The 26,186-nt window shown below is 39.4% G+C and overlaps 1 protein-coding gene across 1 annotated transcript in view; it reads right to left on the bottom strand.

The window, feature by feature from the left end:
• The window catches only part of Gap43 (growth associated protein 43), a 96,903-nt gene that overhangs the window by 35,263 nt on the left and 35,454 nt on the right, over window positions 1-26,186 (bottom strand). Inside the window, exon 2 of the mRNA XM_055625062.1 lies at window positions 8,876-9,443. Coding sequence (XP_055481037.1) covers window positions 8,876-9,443 — 568 coding nt within the window. The remainder of the gene's footprint in view (window positions 1-8,875; window positions 9,444-26,186) is intronic.

The following is a 26,186-nucleotide window of genomic DNA, read 5'->3' on the forward strand; positions in this document are numbered from 1 at the left end:
GTGTGTGTGTGTGTGTGTGTGTGTGTGTGTGTGTGTGTGTGTGTGTGTGTGTTGGCAGAAAGGTATACCATAGGCATGGATACAGAACTTAAGCATATTTAAATTATATTCTTCACTTTTTCATACATCATGTAAAAAAAGGAACATTTTTTGCTGACTATGAAAATGTTCATTTCCAGGTTTTTGGGAAATGGGATGGTTTTAGGAGAATAACTTTTGGTTTCTCTTCCTGATTAAGAAAGAGTCTATCAACTTGCACTGGGGTAGGAAAGGCTAGCCCTCAGAAATGATTTCAACTGCTTGCGAGCTATACATAAGGAGACCCTATGCTGAGCATAATTTATGAGAAAGGGCAAATATTCTTCCTTGTGTATGTCTTTCTCTCTAATTATATTATGAGGACTTGAGTTTTCCCCCAAAATAGAATGGGAGGAAATGGACAAACCAGAGTATATTTTCTTTCCCAGTATATTAATTGGTTTGAAAATTGAAAACAGGTTTGCAGATTGTTGAGCAATCACATCTAACTTATGTATCAGCTATGCTATCTCTCCCATTTATGTTTGGTGTGACCTCATTACAGATGCTAAGACTGAGCCAATTTCACCAATGGTTAAATGGCCTATTACGGAGAATATAACTTTATAAGGAATTAGAAGAAAATTCTATTATATCTTTTCATATGATGTATCTTATCTGCTGGCAAAACCTTCCAAAACTCATCAGATGCCTGTTGGATGTAGCCTTCATCTAGTTAAGAAAGAATCCAATTCTCCAAGCTATTGCAGCTGCTTAACATTTAACTGACTGTGTTGCTCATATCTCCACTGTGACCAAAATACCCAACAGAAACAACCTTGGGGTCTGATGGAAGCTTTTTGGGCTCACAGTTTCTGATGGTCCATTCCACAGTCATTGTGACCCACACACTTAGTTATCCTTCATGTCCGTAGTAGTGTGTGGCAGAGTAGGTGCTTCATGAGAGAAGGGACTGCCAGCACACTTGGATGTTTTTCCCAGTTTGCTCCTTTCTTTCTTTCCAAGGCCCACAATCAGTATGGTTTCTTCCTCCCAGCAGTTGATCCTCTGGAGTTGCCATTGGAGATACACCTAAATGTATACCTCACTGACCTACTAGTGATTATAAATCCAATCAATCTGACAGTCAAAACCACTGTAATTACTTAATGATATAAAGTAGATATACTAGTACATAAATAATTAAGTCTAAGAGGAGAGTGAAATACTGACAACAAAAATGTGGTCAACATAGTTATAGTTTTCCATCACAGAGTCTGGGTTAGGAGAATTATAAGACAGAAGATTAACCATATTGGAACCATAATTTTCAAGTCCTTATTTCCAATTTCAAGTATAATATAGAGTAAAAAGAGCCCTTTGATAAATAGTCTTGGTTCTAAGTTGTCTTAGCATGGTCGAGTCAATGGAAATCAAATCAACAATTCGAGTTTTTGTTGTTTTTTGGGCCTCAAGTACAACCACAGTTTCTCAGAACTGGCTTCCTTGATTCATTCCCTTCTAAACAGCTTCCCCCTTTTCAACTCCTTCCCCTAATCTATTGACAAGTATATAAGACAAGACAGAACAACAGGAGAGTGGCCATGTTTGGGGAAGAGGCCATTTGCCCACCCAAAAAAGGTGTCTCTTTGGTCTACCATTTGCCTTTTTGGAGCTAGAGAAAAACTAGTCAAACATATTTTATAGATACCAAAACTAAGTATAAAATACAGAACAGCTAGCCTGAAACATCAGTGATATCTGATTGAGAACTCAAATCTCATAATTGGAGGTGGTATGTAGTCTATTACACTAAGAGCATAGCGAGACAGCACTAAAAATAGTCTATGAAATGGATCTATTTGAAAACACAGTGATACTCATCACTCTCAAGAAGACAATTCATAAATCTTCTTTTAAGCAAGCCCCCAAATGAATATTTGCTTTAAAAAAGCCAAGATTTAGTGCTGTGAAATCAAAGTGTGATATTTTTGAAGAAGGCAAAAATCGCAAGACTTTTTTTTTATTATATGAATTAGGATGAGTTTTTAATTGCCTGATTTACTCAATTTCTTCACATACAAAACTCAAATGAGATTAAGAAGCATAGCAAAAGTTAGACATGCCTTCGTGCCTTTTCTACATCTTTATTTATGCTTTAAGCTGCCTCCTGGTGAGATATCTTTAAGGACACAGTTCTTAGAGCTTGAAACAGATTGACATTCTCTTTCTTCCTTTCCATTCATGTCAGGATCTAGAAAGCATTCAGCATGTAAGGGAGTGATGGCCACGAGAACAGAGTGATGAGCTCTCAGTGCTTTCTAGTCCATTAGACTGAACATTCTGTGTTCTCTCTGTGGTTAGCTAAATGAGCTCCCGTTGTAATGCTTGCTACTCATGTTTCACTTTTTCATACTTCTGAGACTAAGTGTGTCCATGTACCCACATGTGTGCAGAAGAAAAAAAATATTTTATGAATGGCCTATACCTGAAGTTATTCTATATTTTAAGAAATATGCTATTTTCAGTGCCAAATATACTGTGACAATTTTGAAATTAGGGCACTGACAGGTATGCCTTTCTAATTGTTAGCTTCTTTAATTAAATGAGAGCAAGGATTTTATGTAAATGACGAAAAAGGCATAAAAGTTCTCAACAATACATTACTTGGTTCTGAGATTTATTTCTCCCTTTTCTCTTTTGCCTACTTCCTTTGTAAACTATAGAAATAAAAATTATAATCCAATTCATGTTCTCTAGAATGTTTTTAAGGAATAGGGTCCTAGATGGTGCAAAGGCAGCAGAGCCATTGTAAACGTTCTTGTGGTAGAGATGGGTACAGTCTGAGCAGGTGTCTAAAATGGCTCTGATTCAGGAAGCCAAGTTTAGGAGGGGCACATTCTAATGGCACAGCAAGTGACCTGCAGCCAACAGAGACTTAACACTATCAATCTGTAATTCTCCCTTTTTTTCTGGCATATCTAATGATAGTAGTGATACTCCAATTTTGATTTTTGTAGCTCACCTAGTTCTAACAAAGGGGCACTGACACCCATTGGTTTAGAACTTCAGGGTCAAAATAAGTTTGATATTTCTCATAATTCTGGGATGATGGAACTGAGAAGGAATTGACCAGGATTATGAGTGTTGCAGGATGCCTCGTTGTACGTGTTATCACTAATAATTCCCAACAACACCATGGAGTGCCCAGCTATACAAAGCAGGAGATAATCTTATGTTAGCCAAGATACTTGGGTCCTTGAGCATCTTTCTTCTCTGATTCTTTCAGAATAGTTCCTGCCTTAGTGTATGCAAGGGTTCAGCAAGTGAGGCTTTCTGGCTTGATTCTTCCAAGCTATAAAAAATATTTAAGTATCTCACTTAATCTCTGAACCTCAAATTTCTCTCATGTAAAGGGGGAAAGGAAATGATACTAATTTATACCATGGAGTGGTTACAGTGATTTAGTGAAATACTTACCATGCAGCATTTATCATGGGGAGTGGTTCTTAATAAATTGGGTTTTAAATGCTATGTGCTATCGTAACCAGACCTCCCATCTCCTCATTCAGGCCTCCTTTCCCTTACCTACCTCAAAAGTATGTAAAACAGAGCCTGACCTAGAAATGTCCTGGTTGAGACTTCAAAAGAACAATCAGAGATTAGCACAACCACTAAGATTATTAAAAAAAAAAAAAAAAAAAGAGGAGGAGACAAGATTAACCATTTTAGCTTTAAAAACTACATAGCTACATAAGTTAGGTAAGGATTGAGAGGGTTGGCAATTTGAGAATCCCTCTCCCCTTTGTCAGGGACTGTATCTGTGGGGAGAACAACTTCTTTTACTTTGCCTTTAGACTGTAAAAATAGAAAGAAAAATATTAACATATGCGAGTGGAACATTGTCAAGTAAGGCCAATAAAAATGATTTCCCCAGCAATATAAAAGTGTTCCATAAAAACTTAATAATCAACGGTGTTTAAGCAGTGTACCACTGAGTTAGCTGACAGGGTGCCCATGTTTTATAAACAACATTTATGGACATTCACAACTCAAAACTTCAGTCTTTATGAGTTGTATATAAATCAGGGAAGTGGTTGAAGCTACATCTAAACCTCTTCTGAGGCACCCTGCCAAACAAGCATCAACACCCAGGGGAAATCCCACTCTAACACATAGCTTGATGAAACTGGTTTGTTCTTTTGAGAGCTAAAGAGTAGGATGGTACTAAAAAAAAAAAAAAAAATTCTGATTCTGAGAACCATTTTAAAAAAAGTTCTCTAAATCTGGAAATGTAGGCTGGGTGTTTCTTTTTCCTACACATAATTATTTTAGAAATTATCAACTTTCCTCTGTTTTCTTTGCTCATAATTTAGCTACTCATATATGTATGATATAGAGCTTTTTGATAGCATAGGTTAAATTGCATCTGGGCCATGGAAGCATTGTTTGTTTGTGCCCTAAAGTATATTGCAAATATAAGCATTCCATACCTATTTGCATGATTCACTTGTGATTATTAATTTAACTATTTTGAATGCTACTCACTGGATTTCATAATACTTTCCAAATGAGAATGTCTTGATATCAAAGGATCATACCTTATGACTCTTTGTGACATTGATTCTTTGCGACATCAGAAGTTATTCTAAATGCAAGAAAATAAAGGAAGTCAGAATGAAATTAAGAAGGGAAAAGAGGAAGGAAAGATAACAGAGAAAGAGGAAAGAGGTACAAAGAAAGTAAGTAATTTTCTCTTCAAGCAGAGAATTGAAGATGTAAACGTCCCCATTTCCCTGATCAGTGTTGATAATCCTGTTTTGAAAGATGTAATGAGACTAATAACAATAAAATATAGGACTGGTGAGATTGCTCAGTGGGTAAAGTCACATGCTACCAAGCCTGCTGACCTGGATTTGATCTCCAGGACCAACATGGTGGAAGGAAAGAAATGACTCTAGAGGGTTGTTCTGTGAAGTCCACATGCATGTGGCAACTGCCCCCAACATACACACTTCACAAGTGTGTGGGATTTTTAAATTAAAATAAATAAATAAAATTTAACCAAATCAACACCCAGAATACGTAGGTGGCATTGCTTATACTATATCAGCAGGATTTTTGGAGTCCTCTTTGAGGAAAATCCATCAGCAGTGCTGGAGATGGGGACACAGCAGAGAATTCCATCACTGGAAGCCAGTGCCCATGCTGCCTGCTCAGCACAAAATACCAAGGACAGTATCAGTAAAGGAGGCTTGAGAGATCTCCCCTCATTGATGAAGGAGGGAGCATCCAATAGGTGCTTCAATATACTGTTTCCTGTAAAGGAATCATCTTCCTACAGGAGAACCAGAAACTCACTGAAATCATTTGGTCAAAGGCACACTGAGAGTTGAGAGTGTGCAAACAGAAAGAGGGACGAATATATATCTATGAAACTAAGAAAAAATTTAACATCAGTACAAGCTATAGTAGTCATCAAATCCGTAAACAGCAAAAGGCATAGGTAAGTAAATTAATAATTTATGAATAATTTCCATATGTATTAAAGCAATGATCAAAGTTGACTTGAAATTTTTTATCTTATTTTCTTAGATTATCTCCGAGAACTTATTTGGTCCCTCCCTGCACTGCACATTTCTAGCTTATCTCTTCATAACCTTTTAGGCAGACACAGAATCTTAAATCAACCCATGATAGCTGTCCATTTCCAGGTTGTACAGCCTGCCTGAAAAAACTCTTATTTTAACCAGGGTTAGGATGAAATTCCGTGAGGGAGGCAAGAAACATGAGGCAGAGCCTCTGGGAATTTGGGACTAATATGATATGATAGATCTCCTTGTCACCTTTAGTTTCTGTGATTCCATCAGATTCACCATGACTGAATAATTTGTGCTTGTTATACTCAGAAAGCTAGCCTGATAGAACTCAGCCCAGAAAAGCTACAAACTGTATTTCAAAATCTGGGATAAAAGTATCAATCCAAAGCTAAGAAAGATACACTTAAAATTATACCATGAATTTGCATCTATTCTCCAAACTTCAGAAATATCAGTTTAAAACATATGACCTGAGAGATCAAAATACATTATCAACTGCCTGCTGGATTACCTTCACCTTGAACTTCGCCTAGCCTCCCAATCACCTTTCAATGGGCATTATACAGTCTCTTTAGTTCAAATATTTCTCATCTAGAATTTGAAAAGCTTAAGATAGAGAATGATCTCTATCCACTTTCAGTGACTAGACACATTTAAATCAAATAAATGATTAGAATTTTCAAATGTGCAAGAGGAATATATAGGCAGGTAAAAAATATTACCTATAAATTAAATCTGGTCAATTTCTATTCTTCCAACGTTTGACATTTATTGAATACTTACCACATAAAACATTATAGTCAGTCATTTAGAATGATAAAACCTTAAAAATAAGAAATGGAGTTTCATGCTTATCCTTATATATCTATCTCATAGCTACATCTATCTATATCTATAATAGCCTTTTCTTTGGAATTCTTTCTATCAAACCAAACAATATATATATAATTACATCATGTCTTTGTATCTATTCTCCACACTTTAAAAGTCTCAGTTTAAAAACTATGATCTAAGTATTATCAAACATGTCAAACAATTCAGAGTGTGATTGACTTGCAAGCATTACAGAATGACACTATAGATGTCTACAGTGTGATTCCCAGACTTCTTTGAGGCTTGAACTTTAAGCCTAAAGAAAAGGAATCAAGACAATTTTGTTGAATAAACTGAAATCAATGTCCTATTCTCATAGCTTGCTGATGCTGGAAAAATGCTATCATTGTCTTATCTGTAAAGCCTCGAGGGCAGATACGTAGCTACAATGAAGATTTTTAAAAAGTCACTGGTAAAAAGAATCATGATTTATTTGAAGCAGGAATGTAAGAGTATGCTGATAACTATCATAGTTATTATACTCAAAACTTGCCAAATGTGAGGGGTAAAATTAAAAAAAAAAAATGTAGACCTGAAAACATGCTTTAGCATCTAGGCAAATGTTCAATGATTGCTTTCTCAATCTGAAGGTCACATGTCTTAACATTTTTTGGATTCGTCTCCTGGTCCAGCACCATGAACTTTGCCAAGGTAGTGGTCTGGCCCAAATTTAGACCCAGAGTCTTTGGGATAAATCTGTAAAGTTCTAAGAGGGCAAATCAACCCAGTTAAACTGGCACAGAAGTAGCATTATCTCCAGAGATCTTTGGAGTTGAATGGTATAATGGTTAATCTTGATTGTCAATTTGGTAAGAGTCACCTAGGATATCAGTGAAGCATACTTCAGAGTGTGTTTGTGAGGGGGACTTCAAGGAGGTTTAGACTCACAAGTCTTTGTTCTAATCAAAAGTGGATTATATTGATTGACTAAGAATAGTGTTTAACTGGTAGTAAGGTTAAAGTCTAGCTGAAGAAAACATGTGTGAGTCTTTGAAAAGTAGAATCTATCATCTATCTATCCATCCATCTATCAATCTATCAATCTATCATCTATAATTTCTCTATTGATTGATTGATCAATTTCTCTATCATATGTCACCTATCTATCTATACATTTATCCATCTTCTTATCTAACTATCTATCCATCCAACTATCTATTTATCTATCTATCTATCTATCTATCTATCTATCTATCCATCCAACTAACCATTTAACTATATCTCCCCTACCTCTCTCTTCCTAGCTACCATTAGGTACACAACTTTGCTCTGCATTCACTCTTGTCATGATACTCTGCTTTAACATAGCCCATGGCAACAGAGAAAGCTCATCATAGACTAAAATATCTGAAACTGTGGGGCCCAAACTATCCCCTGATATTGTTTTCTTGTGTGATTGTCACAGTAGTGAAGGCAATGTAACAGGTATTCTTGATCACAGCAGACTAGGGACAGCCCTTAGAGACAGATTTTCACCACTGTAGGTACACTTGGGTGAGGGACAGAGTTAAGTTCCAGAGATATAAGTCCATTAGGTTTGTCTTGCTCTTAAGATATTCTTTTCTAATTTTGTGCCAGATCTTCCAGCCATCATAATAAAAAGACTCCAAATTCCAAGTTATAGCTCTAAACTGAAGAGAAACCAGTACCTTTCCATATTCACAGTCAACTCACAACTATTTATGCATATGAGAGAGTAGAGTCTTTGATAATAAAATGATAATTTATGGATTTGGAGTTTTTTCTTTTGTTTTTTTGGCAACATTAACAGACTTATTTTCCTAATTGTGTCTGACCCCAATTAGTGTCACAACTAACCTTCTCCAGATGTAAACATATATAAACATTCTCCACATACAAATACATGTCACTCGCCAATTGGTGGTGGGTGAAATGCCCAGAAACACATTGTAGGGTAGGGAGAGGAGGACTGAGATTATATTTTTGTTGCTGGCAATTCACACACTAGATAATCAATAAAGAGTTGGCTGTGTTTATAGGAGGCCCTTCCTAGAGCCAAATAATCACATTAGCTAATTCCCATCCATGAAATAAATGTAGTCTCAGTAATTACTTATTAAACTAAGTCTATCAGCATACAGCACATTTTCTTTTAACTGGGATTATCAAGCTTGACTGTTTATATCAATCCAATTAAGATAATTGTCTGACTCTTCAGGACTGGCTGCCATGTAATTCTTTCTGAGTTTTCTCTCGTGCGTGTAGATTTGGGGGAATTCACGGTAATTTTTGTGATTTCTAGTCCACACTGTCTAGACAGTACCCTCCCTGTCCCTGCCCCTGGATGGTGCAGGTGGTCTCGCTACGGGGTTAGCATCCTTGGTGGACCCCACTTGTGGTCCCACCCTCACCACGGTACTCACCTTTCTCCTCCTCAGCTTGGCTGCTCTCTGCAGTCTCCGTTGGAGGCTGCGCTGCCTTGGTGGCAGCGTTCTCTGCAGCAGGGGTGGTGGCAGCAGCAGCAGTGACAGCAGCAGGCACATCGGCTTGTTTAGGCTCCTCTTTGGCCGGGCCATCTTCGGCCTTGGAGGACGGCGAGTTATCAGTAGTAGCTTTAGCGGCACTTTCTGTCTCAGCTGAGCCGGCCTTCTCATCTGAGGGGGCCGCATCCCCCTCGCCCTTCTTCTCCTCAGAAGGCGCATCTCCTGCCTTGCTGGCTTCCTCAGCCTTGGGGCTGGTGGCTGGGGCTGCATCGGTAGTAGCAGGGCCATCTCCCTCCTTCTTCTCCACACCATCAGCAACGGGGGCATCATCCTTCTCATTGGCCTCGGCCTCGGCAGCTGGTGCATCACCCTTCTTCTCGCCTTTGAGCTTTTTCCTTGTTATGTGTCCACGGAAGCTAGCCTGAATTTTGGTCGCAGCCTTATGAGCCTTATCTTCCGGTTTGACACCATCTTGTTCAATCTTTTGGTCTTCATCATTCTTTTCAACCTTTGTGGGAAAAAAAAAGAGGGACAAAATGGAAAGCTCAAGGGGTGTTCTTTTCCTTAAAATCTTGACATTGGATAACTTTTGAATAATTCATTCTATAATAAACACTTTACTAAGGGGTAAGGAAATTTTGAATCACTCTTCAGAGACACTTCTCCAGCCAGTCCTATTCTTTTAAAGATATAATTTTTATAGGTATCCATAATACCTGCCTGGCCTGGAAGATGACCTCCTTCCTTTTCAGCTTCCCTGTGCAGGGATTACAGACATGGGTCACCACCTAAATACTTCCTTCCTTCTGACCTCCAAGAACCATGGGCATGAGAAGGTATTCTGGAGAAGCCCTGTGATTTCAGAACTCAAAAAGATGAAGTAAGAAGACTGTGGCAAACTCAAGGCCACCCTGGACTAAACAGTGGGTTCCAGGTTAGTCTAGAGTACAGTCTGAGACCACATGACCCCATTTAAACAACAAAAGTAAACAAACAAAAGTCACTGAAGTTAGCACGTATGCATTGCCTTTCTCAAGTCAATGTTATTCTACAAACCAATTAAAACAAGCCTTATTTTAGATGTAACTTGATGAGTCAGATCACATTTGCCTTAGGTTTTTATGAAAGAGCGCTCAGAAAAAAAAAAAAAGTTGGCTTCTCAGGATTTCTGAGGACTCTAAAACTTAACGATTTAAGAACTATGCAATAGTCTGTATCTCTCTCATCTAAGCTTCCAAGCATGATCGGAGATTTAATATACTCAGGTAAAGGAACATGCTAAATAATTCAACAGTATATCTCATCAGGGCTTTAGGCAAACTATAATGAATTCTAGGGCTTTTCTGAAGTCAAAATGTGATGATTCATGACGCTGGCCACCAACTGTTCTAACTATCTCAATGTGTGGTCCAACACCATCAATAAGCACCCCAGAACTTCAAAACTGGAATATGGAAAGCAGTCATTATCGCTGAGTTTTAAAAGGTAAGAAAATTTGTTTTTATTGTTTAAAAAAACCCTATATTTACTAATTCGCAATCAAAACCCCAAAGTAATTTAAACCTAAAATTACTTTTTATTATCACAAATAAAGTATCCTAGTAATACAGGCACGAAATAAGAATAGAAACTATTTACCTATTGGCAATAATATTTACAGTCTTGCATGTGCTACAAATGATCTTTTTCTATTTGTAACTTCAATCAAAAGGTAGGAATAGAAAGTATAGTCGTGGAAAGAAATGAATCGGCAAATACCCAAAAGTCTGCATTACAATGCTCCTCACTGTGGTGTTCTGACTGGTAATAGCCTCTATTTCTTCCTTTAGCCTGTCTTCATATGTATTTTTATTCTTTGGCCATATGAATTTTACTTGGTTTCATATACCCTCCATTGCTCTCTGCTATCTAACCCCTCCTTCACTTGCCAAAGCATTTCTTCCCAATAAGGTACCCTCTTGATTTCACATCTCCTTTTGTTCGTGACCCACTGAGTTTTGAGTTACTTGCATACACCTAGGTGGAGAATTGTTTGCTGGAGCACAGACAGCTTGCCAGAGGCCACACAACAGAAGAAAATGGCACCCTCCCATCCCAGCAACTGTTAACAGCCCATAGACCCATAAGAAGGCCTTTCTCATAGGGGATGAAAGGTGGAGGGGCCCAGTCATGTGCTGATCTTGTACTCCACTGAGTTCATGAGTACAATGGCTATGTACAATGACTAGGTTTTGAGCATCTATCTTTTGGTCACATTTATAATCCCTGTTCTAGGTGCTATGAGCTGTAGAAGCAAGCAGTAAAGCAATTCGTTCTCAAAAAAAAATTAATACAAGTGTTTATTGCGTACTAGGTCCCATGCTTGGTCCAAATCTGGCCTTGGCTTTCCTTTGCCTTTTGCTCTAGTTTATGAAGCAAGCCACAGCTGTCAATACACAGTATGTTTTCCACCTGTCATTCCAGCCTGTCCCAGTGACCTAGATCTAGCTGATCATGACATGGTCCTGTTTGATATTCTTTGGACACATATACAGACCTGTCATTGCTTAAGTCCATCAGCATGCTAATGGATGCACAAAGGCATCTTTTTAATACAGGATACATGTAATGCTAAAATCAAGATTGACAATGTTCTCTGTAAAATTCAAGGTAAGTTTTTTTTTTCTTTTCCCTCAGTTAAGCATGCTCATGATTCTATATAGAAGGAAAGATAAGCAAGGATCATTTTGAAGGGAGCCCCCTCCTCCTATTATCCTCCCCCCAAGGCCATGCTGCAACTGCTTCTCTATTGGAGGCACCATCTCCTTCCTGCCATCCTGCTGCTCTTGATGGATCCTACTGGGACACACAGAACACAATCTGGGGCACCAGAGCATCTGTCCCTGCCAGGAGCCCTCTGCTCAGAGATGAAATCATAACCCTGTGAAATTAACAGTTGTGAATGGAGCACAGAGCAGTGCCAAGATGTTATTTATTGTACTCAATTGTGGATTTTCTCAATGAGGCACTATCTTACATGATAGGACATCTGCACCTAGGCACTGATGCCAAGTGCTTCTTCAATATAAGTACTACTTTTTCTGTGAATAAACAAACCAGTTATTCCAGATTAGTCCAACATGCAGAAGAGGCCCTCCAGTGACTCACGAAAGCTCATGTCCCATTAAGAAGATGGACGTTAAAAAGATGCAAAAGAGGAGGGGATATGCTAACCAAAACTGAGAATGTATGAAAAACCATTATGGAAGCCTGATGCTTTCTAACCTAATTGAAACTATGAAAAATTTTAAAATGGTGTCTGAACTTTTACATGAGTGAATAATGCTTCCCCTAGAAGACACTGGTTGTTAAGTGAAAACCTCGGTGCCAGGCATGAGATCCCTTATTATGAGTTATTAATCAGAGAGGTTCCAGAGAACCCACCTCCACCCATACCATTTCCATTGCTTCTAGTTTCCAACTAGAACTAAAGACTCTTGATTGCAGAGGAGCCAGAGATCAAACTGGAAAAACGACAACTCGGAAAAAAATCTACTTGCCTCATCCATTGAGCGATTGAGTCAGTGGCCCAGTCTATGTCTGGACTCAGTTCCTTTCAGAAAGCATACCCAAATCCAAGCTTGTTGCATTGTAAACTTAGGATTATTTGGCGTTTTTTGTAGCTGAGATTCCATGAAGCATCATGTTAAGCCTGTTACTAGTACAGACATGACTATGCTAAGTACACACACTGATAAGGAGATGGATGCAACATGGTTCCTGAGTGTCTAGAGTTCAGAACTAAAAATAACATCCATTTTTCTGGGATACCTCAGTCCATTTGGGACTTCACAGTTATCATGGGAACACTTAACCCTCCAAGAAAGCAAAGCTTGGCATGCTATCTACTTCTGTCAACTACAAATATTTTCTTTTTTTTTTTCTACTCTGAGATAAGACTGGTTTTTAAATGTTTTAAAAACCATTAGTGAATGCCAGTTCTTCTTTCTAACTGTGACTCTTCCATTCTGGAATAGGTGTGTTTACTCTGTGCTATTAGACATTATACATTGGAAGTATAGATGTATGTAAATTTTTTTTGTTTGTTTTAAATAGACACTCACAGTTAAAAGACTGCGATAATACCCTGGCCTACTGAAGAGTACTAGAATTGTTAAGAATTATGAGTATTTTAAAGTTCAACTGAATGAATTTTTGCCCTATTCAATGGTTACTTGCCTTTGAGAACAAGAATGGAAGGATATGGCTTAAACGCGATATGTTTAAGAATCAAATTGACAAGCAGTGGAGTTGTGATGGGTTAGTGTTACTTGTTAAGCTGATAGTATATGGACTCTACAAGACAAGCCCCCAAGAACACCCATGCGATTATTTAGCCACTGAGCATGCCTGTGAGGGATCCTATTTATGAACATACATGAGCTAGAATATCTATCCTAACAGTGGGTGAACCATTCCTTTGATTCACATCCTGGCCTGACTGGATATAGAAGATAAAAGAAGCTGAACAAATGCCCTTATCTTTCTCCCTCCTATCTGTGGAGGTGATGCAAGCAGCTGCCTCAAGCCCCCGAAGGTTTGCTTTCCTACCACAATGGATTGTACATTTACTGTGGATGGAAAGAAACACTTTTAAACTTAAGTTGTTTTTGTTAGGGCATTTTATCACAGCAAAAGAATAGAAAAAAAGCTGAGAAAATCTTAAACTAAAATATGAAGAACTTGATTGAGCAAAAGCATTTTTTAAAAAATATAATCAAAGGGCAAGAGATGTGCTAAACAATGTTTCCTCTAACACAGTAGAGTTTTCATGAATATGAAAAAAAATGTGATGTGATGTGACCTATAAAATAACCAGAGGAAAATACTAATATATAAATTTGAAATTTAGAAAAATTAGTTTAGTTATTACTCATTCTATTTTTATTGATAACGTAGTTCAGTAAAGTTTTATCCTACTTGTGATCATAATTTATACTTTGCCAATATACTTTAGAAAAATTATGCAAGTATCAAACCAGTTTACATTAGTGCCTCTACGCTTGCTTGAAGTGCAGTTAAGGGTCCAGAAATGATTGAAATGCCCCCTTCTAAATGAGGAATGGATGAGCCTGCTCTAAGATATTGAAATACCCTTGCATTTTTCTGGGAAGGCGTAGAGAATAATCACAGCTGGGTTGCACGGGTCCCTTCCACACTGTGCTTGCTTAGTTGGAAGGTTTGGGGTTTGTTTTGTTCTGTTCTGGTTTTGGTGAAAGGAATCCAAATGTAGGGAGAAGCAATGAAGCTTTTAAGCCTTTCCCAACAACCGTCATAACTTGATTCAACTCTGATTCAGGGTCAAGTAAAAGTCCTTTCTTAATTACGGGGTGGGGCAAATGAGATACTTTCTTGACTGAGTAATTTCCCAAGGGGATGTGTGAACAAAGAGGGATCCCGGAAGCCCTGGAAGGGTGGTGGTGAGAGAAGTTGTGATTTCCTTTAAAGAAACATGCAGCATATCGCTGCTGCTGTGAATCAATAAGACAACAAAAAATGACCTTAAGTTATCACAATAGGAACCAAAGAGGAAGATGCTAACACTATTGTTAAATTCTCAGATAACAGCTAATGATAAAAAGAGAAAGATGGGTCTGTAGTATATTTCATATATTATTTAAAATGCACATTTTACCTATTTCTTTAATAAAATGAGGTAGCATGTTTTAAACGGCTTAAAACACCATTCAATAAAGAGTTATGCTTTCTAACAGAGAAGCCCAGCCTATATTTGAGAAAGAACTTGCCAATATTTGCTGCTGGACTCCAAGTTTTCAGACTGATGTAGATATCAGTACATGGCAGATCATCACCTAAAACTTGGATGAACTAAAAATTCCAACGTCTTGTGCTAGAGAAATGACTTAGCTTCAGCAGGTAAAGACACAAAGAGACTAATGTGCTGGGCTCCATCCCCAGGACTCCATGTAGCTGAAGGTGAGAAGTTCTCCACTGGCTTCCACATGCACACTTACACATGCAAACATGCATTAAAAATAACACAATTTTAAAAAAGTATAACAAACTTTTAACATTTCAAATAATGTCATTTCATAAAGATGGTAGACAAAGATGTCAGGGTCTTCCTTTTGTCAATTTTGTGACAATCCTTCTCTTCCCAGTGATGAAGTGTAAAAGCATCTCTCAGTGTGGACATGAGCAAGAGGAGTCCAACCAGGAGAAGTTACAAGACTACATGCTTGCTCTGACTGATACTACACAAGAAGCCATCCCAGAAATCGCCAAGTCGTGGGCAACTGTGTTTGGACAGAAGGCATATTCATTCCAACCATGGGTTAGCAAGTCTTAGCAATAAAATAATGTTTCCAATATCAACCTCTGCTATATTGGTGAAAATATTTAAGATACTTGAAGACAATTATAAAGGGATCTCTTTCCCTCTGTTGATACTTAATCCATGTATTGTTCAAGGCCTGAAGTTCAATGACACTATCCACCCCACCCCTTTGAACTGGTATCGGAAAGAGCCTGTGCTCAAGACAAGGCATATATTTGTGCTAGCCATTTCCTAGGGCACATGCTAGACAGAAATTGACTAAAGTCTTATAGAAAACATGCGGCTAGAATCAAAGTAACTGAAAAGAAAACTTAGGTTTTACTCCCAAAGGTCGTTATTTCATTAGGGATCACTGAGATGGAAGACAGAGGAGCTCTCTAACAGGCCGCTCAAAAGATTGACATCACAGAACCATAGAGGAACTATAAGGTTCCTTCTGCTGTGGTGGTTTGAATGAAAAATGTCAACATAGGCACACATATCTGAATATTTGTTCCCTCATTCGTGGCCTTATCTGGGGAAGTTTAGATGTGGAGCTTGTTGAAGGAAGAGAGGATATAGCCTCCTTCTGCTTCTGGTTTGCTCTTTGTTTTATGCTTTCTGGGGAAGGCGTGATCTCTGAGCCTCTGGTTCCTGATGCCACACCTGCTACTTGCTGACATGATTTCCCACAATGACAGAGTCTCATCTCTCTGGAACCATAAGTTAAAACAAATTCTTTCTTCTGTAAGGTGCTTTAGTCATGCTATTTTGTCACACAGCAACAGAGAAGTAACTAATATCTCTGGTGACAATTGGGATGAAAGGGAGAAGAGTAGACAGTCAATACACATGGAAAAATGGATGGGTAGCCCAGAAATTCCCCTGGACCACAACGAGGCATGAAGGAATCCACCCCAAGAAAAAGGCCCAAGAGCAAACAGTATCCTGATCTTGTGGAGAAGATGGGCAGGTCTGCCCAGCAGGAAGGAAGTCCCTGACTTGTAGGTGTCAGTATTGAACAAATTTTTCCCCATCGGACACTGCAAATATCTCTTTAATTGGATACTCAAAACTACAGGATGCAATGAAATGCACATTTATTTAGATGATGACATCCTTCTACTACACAAAATAGTAACTATTAATTTACTTTCTTGTGAATTAAGCCTTCCTCATACAGTATGTCAGAAGTCATTAGGTTCTTGAAACTTCCTCACTCTCTCCGGCATATCCTTCCCCAAATATCACCATTCTGTCTGATTATACTTCTTTTCCTTTTCATCTGACACACACTTTCGTTCCACTATTAACTAAACCTTTTGAACCATAAACCCTCCGAGAACAGAACTTTCTCAGCCTTGCACACCCTTAGCACCACAGCACTTAAGATAGTGTCAGCACATCGTCGATCCTTGGAAAATAAGCATTGGTTGATTTTTAAGTGACTTATGGTAATTTGTGTTGCTGAACTGCAAGTGTAGAAGCTTAAAACTCTCAACCACCTGGGTGGACATCCTGGAGATGTTCGTCACATCACTCTCCAGCAGATCTGTCCCTATGTCCCCCTTCACATATAATGAGGGGGCAGTATATACACGTAATACTTCAATTCAGTCTTCATCATGACCATGCAAACAGCACATCATGCCGCGGGTTTCATAATACAAACATTTAGAAAATAAAAGGAAGCTGTGTGGCTCGGGTTCCAGACGACTCAGCCTCTTTTTAGCCTCACCTGGTCCAGTGCTTTTAAAAGTAAAATATAGAAAGCCACTTACTCTCCCATGATTAGTTTAGGTCATGAACTGTGAGTATCAAATATAGGTCTCAAATCCTGTTCTACAACAGACTTACCAGCTCACCACCTTGGGCATTCTTGGGTTCCTTACCTGCAAGATAGAAGAGTGCCAGGACTATCCCCTTGTGAATATTGAAAGAGTTCATGTAAGAAATGACTTAACATGGTGTGTATGTTCAAGATGGTGCTACAATCTACAATGCCTGCTACAATCCCTCTCATGATAATCACTCTCATATGCCAGATATGGCGGCATATGCCTGCAATCTCAATACTTCTGAAGCAGGAAAATCAGGAGTTCTAGGCCAACCTCAACCTTATAGTGAGTTGAAGCTCACTCTGGGCTACAGAACACACTGCATCAAAAACCGAGAAGGCACAGGAGCTCCACAAGACCAACAGAGCTAACAAATTTGTGCCGGTGTGTGTGTGTGTGTGTGTGTGTGTGTGTGTGTGTGTGTGTGTGTGTGTGAAGAGGATTTAGACCCCTTGCTCAGATATAGACCATAGCCAGCTCAGTCTCCATGTGGGTGCTCTAGTAAGGGGAGTAGGGGCTGTCTCTGACATGGACTCTGTTGCCCTCTCTTTGATCACTTCCCCTTGTCAGGGCAGCCTTGCCCAGGCCACAGAGGAAGAGGATGCACTCAGTCCTGATGAGACTTGATAGGCTGGGGTCAGTCAGGAAGGGAGGAGGGCTCCTCCTTTCTGAGGACTACGGAAGGGGATGGGGGAAGAAGGAGGGAGGGTGGGACATGAAAGAGGTAAGAGGTGGCTATAATCAAGATGTAAAGTGAATCAATTAAAAATATATTAAAAATAAAGATAAAAAGCAAACAAGCAAATTTTTAAAAATCAGTGACATCATCACTGACATTACTATCCCTGTCAGAGCAATATTTATCTCATCAAGACACTAAGTAAAGATCTTTCAATAAGATAAATTCAAAGATGGTTTGGCCGTTAGACCTCATTCATCACTTGTTGGCTTGTCAACAATTCCCATCCAGAGATGGGTGTTAGGGACACTTTGTAACTCTCCTGTACTTCCAAGCTATCTATCTTCAAGAGTATAAGCAGTAAACTGTATAAAAATGCCACAATACGCAGTCCATTCCTTTCCTCTCCCGGGGAAGAGAGCCATGTTTACACTGTCAAGATTAAATAACAGTCCCAGTCATTTCCACACACCAACCGCTTCCCTCTCCCTGCTCTCTAACGTTACTCATCCTTTTAATCTCTACATGTCCACCAGAAATGATGAAACCTAGTCATTTTCAAAATATATGACCTCCATCTATTACCTCACAAAAACTTCCCATTTTACTATCTTTTAATATGTCCAACCGGTCTGCTTATATCCCTTGTACATCTGAATACCTGCTTGAGCTGGTTCTGAGAACCACTCTATGCATTTATGACTGGTAATAACCATAGCTGATAAAAGTAATAAATGCAAACGCCACACATTTGTGGAGGCTTACTTTGTGAATATTTTTCCTATGGAAGAAAAATCATTTTAATTTCAGATTTTCAACTTTATTCAGCACACCTCCCTGGGCAAATTAATAATACCCAAATATCATGTACCTAATCTAGAAAGTGTACACGTTATGTATCACCAGAGTATATGTTATTATGAAATCTATTTGGTGCGAGATGAAAAACAAACTCAAAATACCATTTAGAAAAAAAAAAGAAGACAATGTTTTGAATTGGTGTATGAATCATTTTTTAGAGTATTTTAAACTTAATAACATTGTTTCTCAAAGAATCCCAATGAGGTAGAGTGAGTAAATCTGCTATTACTATTCCAAAATAAGGAAATAAATAGGGAAAGAGCTCCACGTCTAGTAGTATGAATCTGATACATACACTTACAACCTCTCACATTGTATACAACTATCAGAGTCATGCTAGTTATTTAACAATAGACAGAAGGTATCACTGAGTGTGTAGCAATCCTGGTATTAGCGCCAAGTCTGCAAGTATACAGTAGCTATAAAAGACATGGAACAGGACCATACAAAGTGAAATTTGTTATTTCACAGACCCCAGGAAACGGGTGAGTTATCTGAAAAAAAAAATAATTTTCAGAATGTTTTGCATTCTTTCACATCTCCATGCTGAAGAAGTCTCAAGGCTATGTACTCTTAAAAACTCTATGTGTCCCCATTAAAAACTAATATTGAGGGTAATGATGGTATGTGTAACGTTAACAACAAATCAAAAAATACATAGTTTCACATATTAAGCATTCTCCTAAATACTTACTACGTTTGTTACACATTCACATTTAGGTGCCAAACGTGTTTAGTAAGTACATTTTATACAATAACTAATGCAACTCTAGCACCAGTGCTGTAGCAGGGAATATTATTTTTTTAACAGAAGGAACTAAGGCACGGGACACTGACTACATTGTCCAGAATGACACAGCTGGCAAGTAGCAGAGCTAAGATTGGAAACAAAAAGCTTGAACGGTACCTGGAGGTGGGATGTCTCCATAAAGTCAAGAAGTTGAGAGGTACTTCTTATCTCTGCAGATTTACATCCCCAACTTCCTAGGCAAGGTGAAAATCAGAGGGGTGTGTGTGTGTGTGTTTGTGTGTGTGTGTGTGTGTGTGTGTGTGTGTAGTGTAGGACTTTGTTGTGTGTGTGCAGAATAGGGCTTTGTTGCAGCCAGTGTCCTGCAGTTCTGGTCAGTTTCTAAAAGAGTCTTCAGAGCTGTCTCCCTAGTTTCATCTCCCCCTCTCAAAATCTGTCTCCAATAGAAAGAAAATAGAAATTAGTCCCCCAAGCAGGGTCTGTGGCATCATGACCTTGTCGCCACAGTGAATCGTTTTCCTTGTGAAGATTTTGATGGGGAAGATTCACCGTTGAAACGCTGAAAGCAGCTCTGAGACCAGCTTTCCTATTAATTTTGAAAGCAGGAGAAAGAAATTATCAGAGAGCAGAGGAAGTAATTCTGAGAGAAAAGGAAAGAAGGGGGTGGGGGACTCAGATCAGAAATTATGGTTATTTAATTAACTAAGAAAAGTAAATGGATGAAGTAGAGTTACCCTGGTGAATTCTTACTGAAGGAAAAGCAGTAAAAGACAGGTTCTGTGATTTCTCCCTGAGTCTGAGGATTTAATTCCAGCCCAACTTTCTGAATTCAATATTGCCTTTTCCATGCACCAGCTATTTCTCTCTTCTCATAATTATAGTGAGGCAGATAGTGAAATATATATGTAACCAGCTCTGGTTACATTCCCAGAGTTATCATACTGTGTCATCTATTCCTTCAGATTCTTGAAGGAATGCTTTACCTGTTTTAGTGGCTGTTTATTGTGGTGGAAACCACTGTGACCCCTTCCACTTTGTGGTCCTACAAGAAGAAAACTCTTTATGCTTTAAAGCCATCTACCTAGGAAGAGGCAATTATCTCCTATGGTTTTTTTTTTTTTTTTAATTCTTAAGTAAAATGTACATGTTCTGAATTAATTCTTGTGGCTCTCCAAAGGATTTTTATGACAATTCATTCTTTAAGCAAAACAATTAGGCTAAACTAGGTGTAACAGGGAGGTTTTGTCTGGCTTTTGGATACTTATGTTAAGAAAAGTTACTTTCTAGGGCGGGGCATGGTGGTATACACTTTTAATCCCAGCATTGGGATGTAAAGGAAAGTGGATCTCTGAGTTTAACCCCAGCCTGGTATACAGAGTGAGCTACAGGGCAGCCAGGATCATCCAGGGAAACCCTATCTCAAAAAAGAATAGAAAAAAAAAAAAAAAAGCTACTTTCCTTACAATCTGATGTATAACTAAGTAAAACAGATGGGGGCTCCTGGCAAGCCTGGAATCTCTCCCAACATCTTTGTTCCGGGAGACAGGATACTCCCACTCTCCCTCAAATTCTGGCTTATCCATCATAAACTAATGATTCCTCTCTTTATGTGTCTCACTATAAAAACTGAGAGGAGTAAAAAAAAAAAAAAAAAGATTCCCAGGAGTCCTTAGTAACTCTCCCTGTGACAGAGGCAATATGATGGCTCCTAGTTGAAGTAATTCTTTATATTTTCCCCAAACCAAACTCACAGACAGCAAACCTAGTGAACAAAGCTACATGATAACTCTGAGCCTCTAATAAATAGTCTCAATGGAGTGGCAGAGACATGAAATAGAAGTAGCCCAGAAACATAGAGCACAACTTTTAAATCATTGTGTTGGATCAGGGAACTAATGGGGCTGGCTGGAGGTCAGAGTGAAGTTTGTTTTGTTTTGTTTTTTCCATTTAGCACATATCTGAAACCATGCCTAAGCAGATTATTTCCATATTTTAAGCTTTAAAACTGACACTGGATGGTACCACTATAATACTCAATATAAAACTCAATCTAAGGATCTTTTACTTAAGCTAAGTAAAAGAGCTAAGCAAAAACAGAATGAACAAAAACAGTGTTTTTATCATAGTATTGTTTAAATATGTGTATTGTTTATCAAGCTACTAACCTTTGCATTGCTTTAGAATTTGGAGTCAATCTAGGCTTCTAAGTGAGAACTGAACTTCAGCAAGAGAAACCCTCACACCCTTCATATGCCAAGGTCGTGTGCTCACTGACAGCCTGGCCCTTCTCAGGATCTGTCCTGCATTTCTGCCACAGATGATCACATTCCTCATGACTCACCCCAACCCCTACCAGCTCTTTGGCTAAGGAATTTTCTTGCTTTGCCTCAGTTATATGACCAAGAGTTAGGATATTTATTCTACAAACAATCAAATTACAAATTTTTTTAACTTTTTTTTTTTAATTTTCTGAGCCACATGGTTTCTATCTCAACTACTCAACTTTGTCAAAAAGAGTGTGACATAGCCCATGGACAATGCCTAAAAACTGAACATGCTTGTATTCTAATAAAATTCTTTATGGATCAGGAAGGAAGGCTTGCATTCTAGATAATACCAGGGAGCCACAACATATTTTTTTTATCAATTTGGTTTTCTTTAAACCACTTAAAACATGTAAAAGCTACTCTCACGTTGCACACCAGTTTGCCAACGTCTGGAATAAGTTATTAATTTTATGTTAAATCCTCATAGCATCCCTAGCTGGATGTTTTGTGTTGAAGTTATTCATGTCCTTTCCTCCCCCAATACTACCTACCCTATAAATTCTTGGAAGGAAGAAAAACTGTGATGAAAATAATAATGTTGATAATAGTGGCTAGCATTCATTGATCAGTTTGTCAGACACCAAGCTTGAGTTTTTCGTGGAAATTCTTATATACATAAAATAGGCATTCGCTGTAATTATATGAGTTAAGTAATATTATTTTACAAATGAGAAAATTAACGCTTAGAGAGGTTCTATATTTAATGAATGAAAGAGCTAGCACTTGTCTGCCTGAGCTGCCTGACTCTGGAATTCAACCCTTCTCATTGTTTCACATACTACAGCCTTAATAATGCCTAGGAAATATACATTATGATGTGAGGTAGCTCTTGATTTTTATCCTGAGGATACACTATAATAAGAAAGACTGAAAATTAGCCTATGGGACAAGCTATAGGGCTATGGCAAAGGCACTTTGGAGGTAAGCAAGCTTCAGAGAACTGAGAATTGAGCAACACTGAAGTCTGCCTGCCTTAGGAGAGCCTTTGCCCAGTTATTTCTTACAGCATGCACAACTGCCCCATACGTGTATTAACTTAAGTAATGTAACAGGAGGAGTGAGTGGCGGGAAAATGCACAAAAACATTTGCAGATCCCCAGTGGAGGGGCCAGACCTGCAAGCCAGCAGCACAGCAGCTGCACTCCCAGAAGGAAAGAAATGAGCGACAGCAGGAAGACACTTGTGCCATCGCAAAAGACTTTCCTTTTGCCATCAGGGTTGAGCAAATTGCTTATGTGTGAAAGGTTTGTGGAACCAAGCTAAATGGTGCTAAGTCACTAGATAAAAGATCACAGCCTTTAGCTCAAGACACCTGCCTCTAGAGATGATTTCTGACAATCTCCAGCCTGGCTGAGGACAGGCAGTGAAAGGCATCTATATTAGCAAAGCCAGCAGTGACCTGTCTACAGGAACATAAAAGGTTTCTTAAATCCCCAGGGCTTCTGTATCAGTGTGAGGGGAAAACAAGGAGGTAAGGCGGGCTACAGGCAGGTGTTACTGACCACAAGGACCAACAGCACCTGTGCTACAGAGGGCAGCTCATGCTGGCCACTCTCAGCACAGACTCTAACCTGACTCAAGCTTTACTGCATCAGCATCTATATCTTTTTTTATATAATTTTTTATTTATTACAATTTATTCACTTTGTATCCCAGCTGTAGCCCCACCCTCGTTCCCTCCCAATCCCCCTTTCCTCCCTTCCTCATTTCCCATGCCCCTGCCCAGTTCACTGATAGTGGAGGACCTCCTCCCCTTCTATCTGATCCTAGCCTATCAGATCTCATCAGGACTGTCTTTAATAGTCTTCCTCTGTGGCTTGGTCAGGCTGCTCTCCCCTCAGGGGGATGTGATCAAAGAACCAGCAACTGAGTTCAGTGTCTACATCTTATATGTGCGTGTATGATCTTACACATCACATTAACAAACTTAGGCACATTAATAGGAACAGTACTGGACACATTACCTACATCACTCAACGTACTTGTTCTGGGAAATCCACAGTTCCTCCTGAATAGCACTCTAAATGAAAAGATGTTTTCAGGGATTGTCTGTTTATTGGATTCCGAGAAATGGTGAGGAAAAGAGAAGAGGCAGAAGAGGAAGAGGAAGAAAAGGAAAAGGAGGAGGAGGAAGAAGGGGAGGAAAGTTATAAAAGACCAGGATCATTAAGCAGGAGTCCAGGGCTGTCTGCCTGATCCTCCCAACCTGCCTGGAACCGGTGAAAGTCTCTGAGCTTCAGTGAATTCAGACTAACTGAAGAGTCAAACCTTCCAAGCATCAATGCGCTCTCATCAAATGATTATATACATTCTTTCCCTTATTTTCTATTTCCCTAAAAAACAAGGCATCTGAGATTGATGATCTAATTCTAGAATCTAATATGGACAGGTTCTTCTCCCTGGACTTTGTACTTACTGTAATTGATTTTTATCACATTAGTATATGTATATAGGTTCATATGTACAAGTACATACAACTAGCTGTTTACATGCATTTTTGTAAATAGAAAATATGCCATTTCCAACAGATCACCAAGCTGAAAAGGGGGAAAAACCTGCTCTGACAGCTGTGGTCTGATGCTTGACTCTTTGCTGTGCAGGATGCCTTTACTCTAGTACCTATGAGGTGGAAAATGATCATTTCATTGTAAAATAGACATTATTGGCCTATAAACTCCAGCTGATAACATGCTGACTCCAGCTCTTCCCAAAGGCTGGCACTATACCATTCATTAGTCAGCAGAAAGTCATAGCTTCCCCAAAGCCTTTCTGATAAAGGAGGGAAAAATTCTAAAGGAACGCCTTAGTTGCCACTCAGAAAGTCACTTTGTGAATGTATGTAAGGAATCTGAGCGCAAGCTAGTTGGAGGAAGAAAGGCAGATTGCTAAAATAAGATATGCAAACCACTGTTTCTCTTTGCCTCTATTGATTTAAGCCTTTTTCGGCAAGAATAGGAGGTCAGAAAGCATGGAAAGAAAATTCTAGTTCCAACCAACATCCCACTGGCCAGCACAGTGTCATCTTTCTGCACAGTAGCTTCTGCTGGATCCTGGGTCCTTCACAGCCACCACCTCCTAGGAGGAGACCCATGGAAGCTAGCTGCCTGACTGTTCACCCTTTTTCCATTTGTGAGAGTGACGTCGTGTTCAGCCTGTGACAAAGCCCATCCCATTGCCAGGGTCCGAAATTCATTCATGCTATTGAATGAATGAACAACGCCCGTGCCAGGTGTTTCCAGGCGAAGGGGAAATCTCACAACTAAATTTGGCTACATCTACTGTAATTTCACTTCTTTCCACCTGCTTCATTTACTGTTCTCCCAACTTAAAAAAAAAAGAAGAAAGAAAGAAAGAAAGAAAGAAAGAAAGAAAGAAAGAAAGAAAAAGACTTGTGTGCAGTTAATCAAGAAACCTAAAAATCTGAAAAGAATACTAATGGTTATGAAGAATTATTGTTTCCAAATGAGTCTTTGGTTTTGCCTTAGCTGCCTTTCTCTCTTTGTGATAACCTCTGTGGGAAGGAATTCTTAGTTTGCAAAGGTCTGACCCTGCTAATGTAAAGAAAACATCCAGCCCTATAATATGGTCTCCCTTTGTCCCGCTGAAGGAAAAGGTGAACATAGCCTGAGCGATGCTAATGTGCCCTTTGCAGCCTCCAAGTCAGGAAAAAACTGCACAGGCTTCCAATTGACCCAGCTAGCTCTTCCTCTTCTTTCTCACTCGCTGTGTAACCTTGACTCCACCCAGGTCCCTGTGTGCGTAGGCGGGGAGGGGGAGTGCAAGCGGACTGACTTAAGGCTTAGGAGAGAGTCCTGCTCATTGGCCCTCACTACTCTTCTAAGAGGTATAGGGCATAGGATCAAGCTTTTGTTCTCCAAGCCAAGCCCAGAAAGAAGCCATACCTCCCAAACAAGAATTCCCTAGCGCTCTGAGAGAGCAAGAAGCCTCTGCGGATGCTTGCAGGATTGGAGGAGGGGTTCCCCTGTTTGCAGGTGTGGAGTCTGCACCTCTGGGGGACACTGGGGATGTGCAGGTAGGGCGTCCAAGCTATGAGCAGGCTGTGCTGTGCCACGCCCTGCAGTCCATAGGATCCAGGAGACCCAAGCCACGCCCTCAACTCCCCCAGCAGACCGAGGGGTAGGGGCTCTGAAAGCCACTGAGAGATGAGCGCCGAGAAACAAAGCGATGAGATCACCCGGAAAGAGCCGGAACCATCGCGGAAGACAGAAAATGAAGCGCAAAGAAGGGATGACCAAAGGAAACAGATGTCAAAAAAAGCACGGAAAATAAGCCAAAAATCAGTGTGTCCAAGGGAAAGAGGAAACTGCAGAGAGGCAGCATTGCTTAGGGAAAAAGACGAGCTAGCTTCAGCCCCCTCTTCCGCTCCCCAAAGCCCACGATTTTGTCAGTTCCTTACTTTATTCATGATTTGTATGTTAGGGGTGAGGGGTGAGAGGGTGAGCTTCAGGGTGTCCCTAAATC

The sequence above is a fragment of the Psammomys obesus genome, unplaced genomic scaffold, assembly GCF_907164565.1.
Source record: "Psammomys obesus unplaced genomic scaffold, mPsaObe1.curated_primary_1811, whole genome shotgun sequence".
Taxonomy (NCBI): domain Eukaryota; kingdom Metazoa; phylum Chordata; class Mammalia; order Rodentia; family Muridae; genus Psammomys; species Psammomys obesus.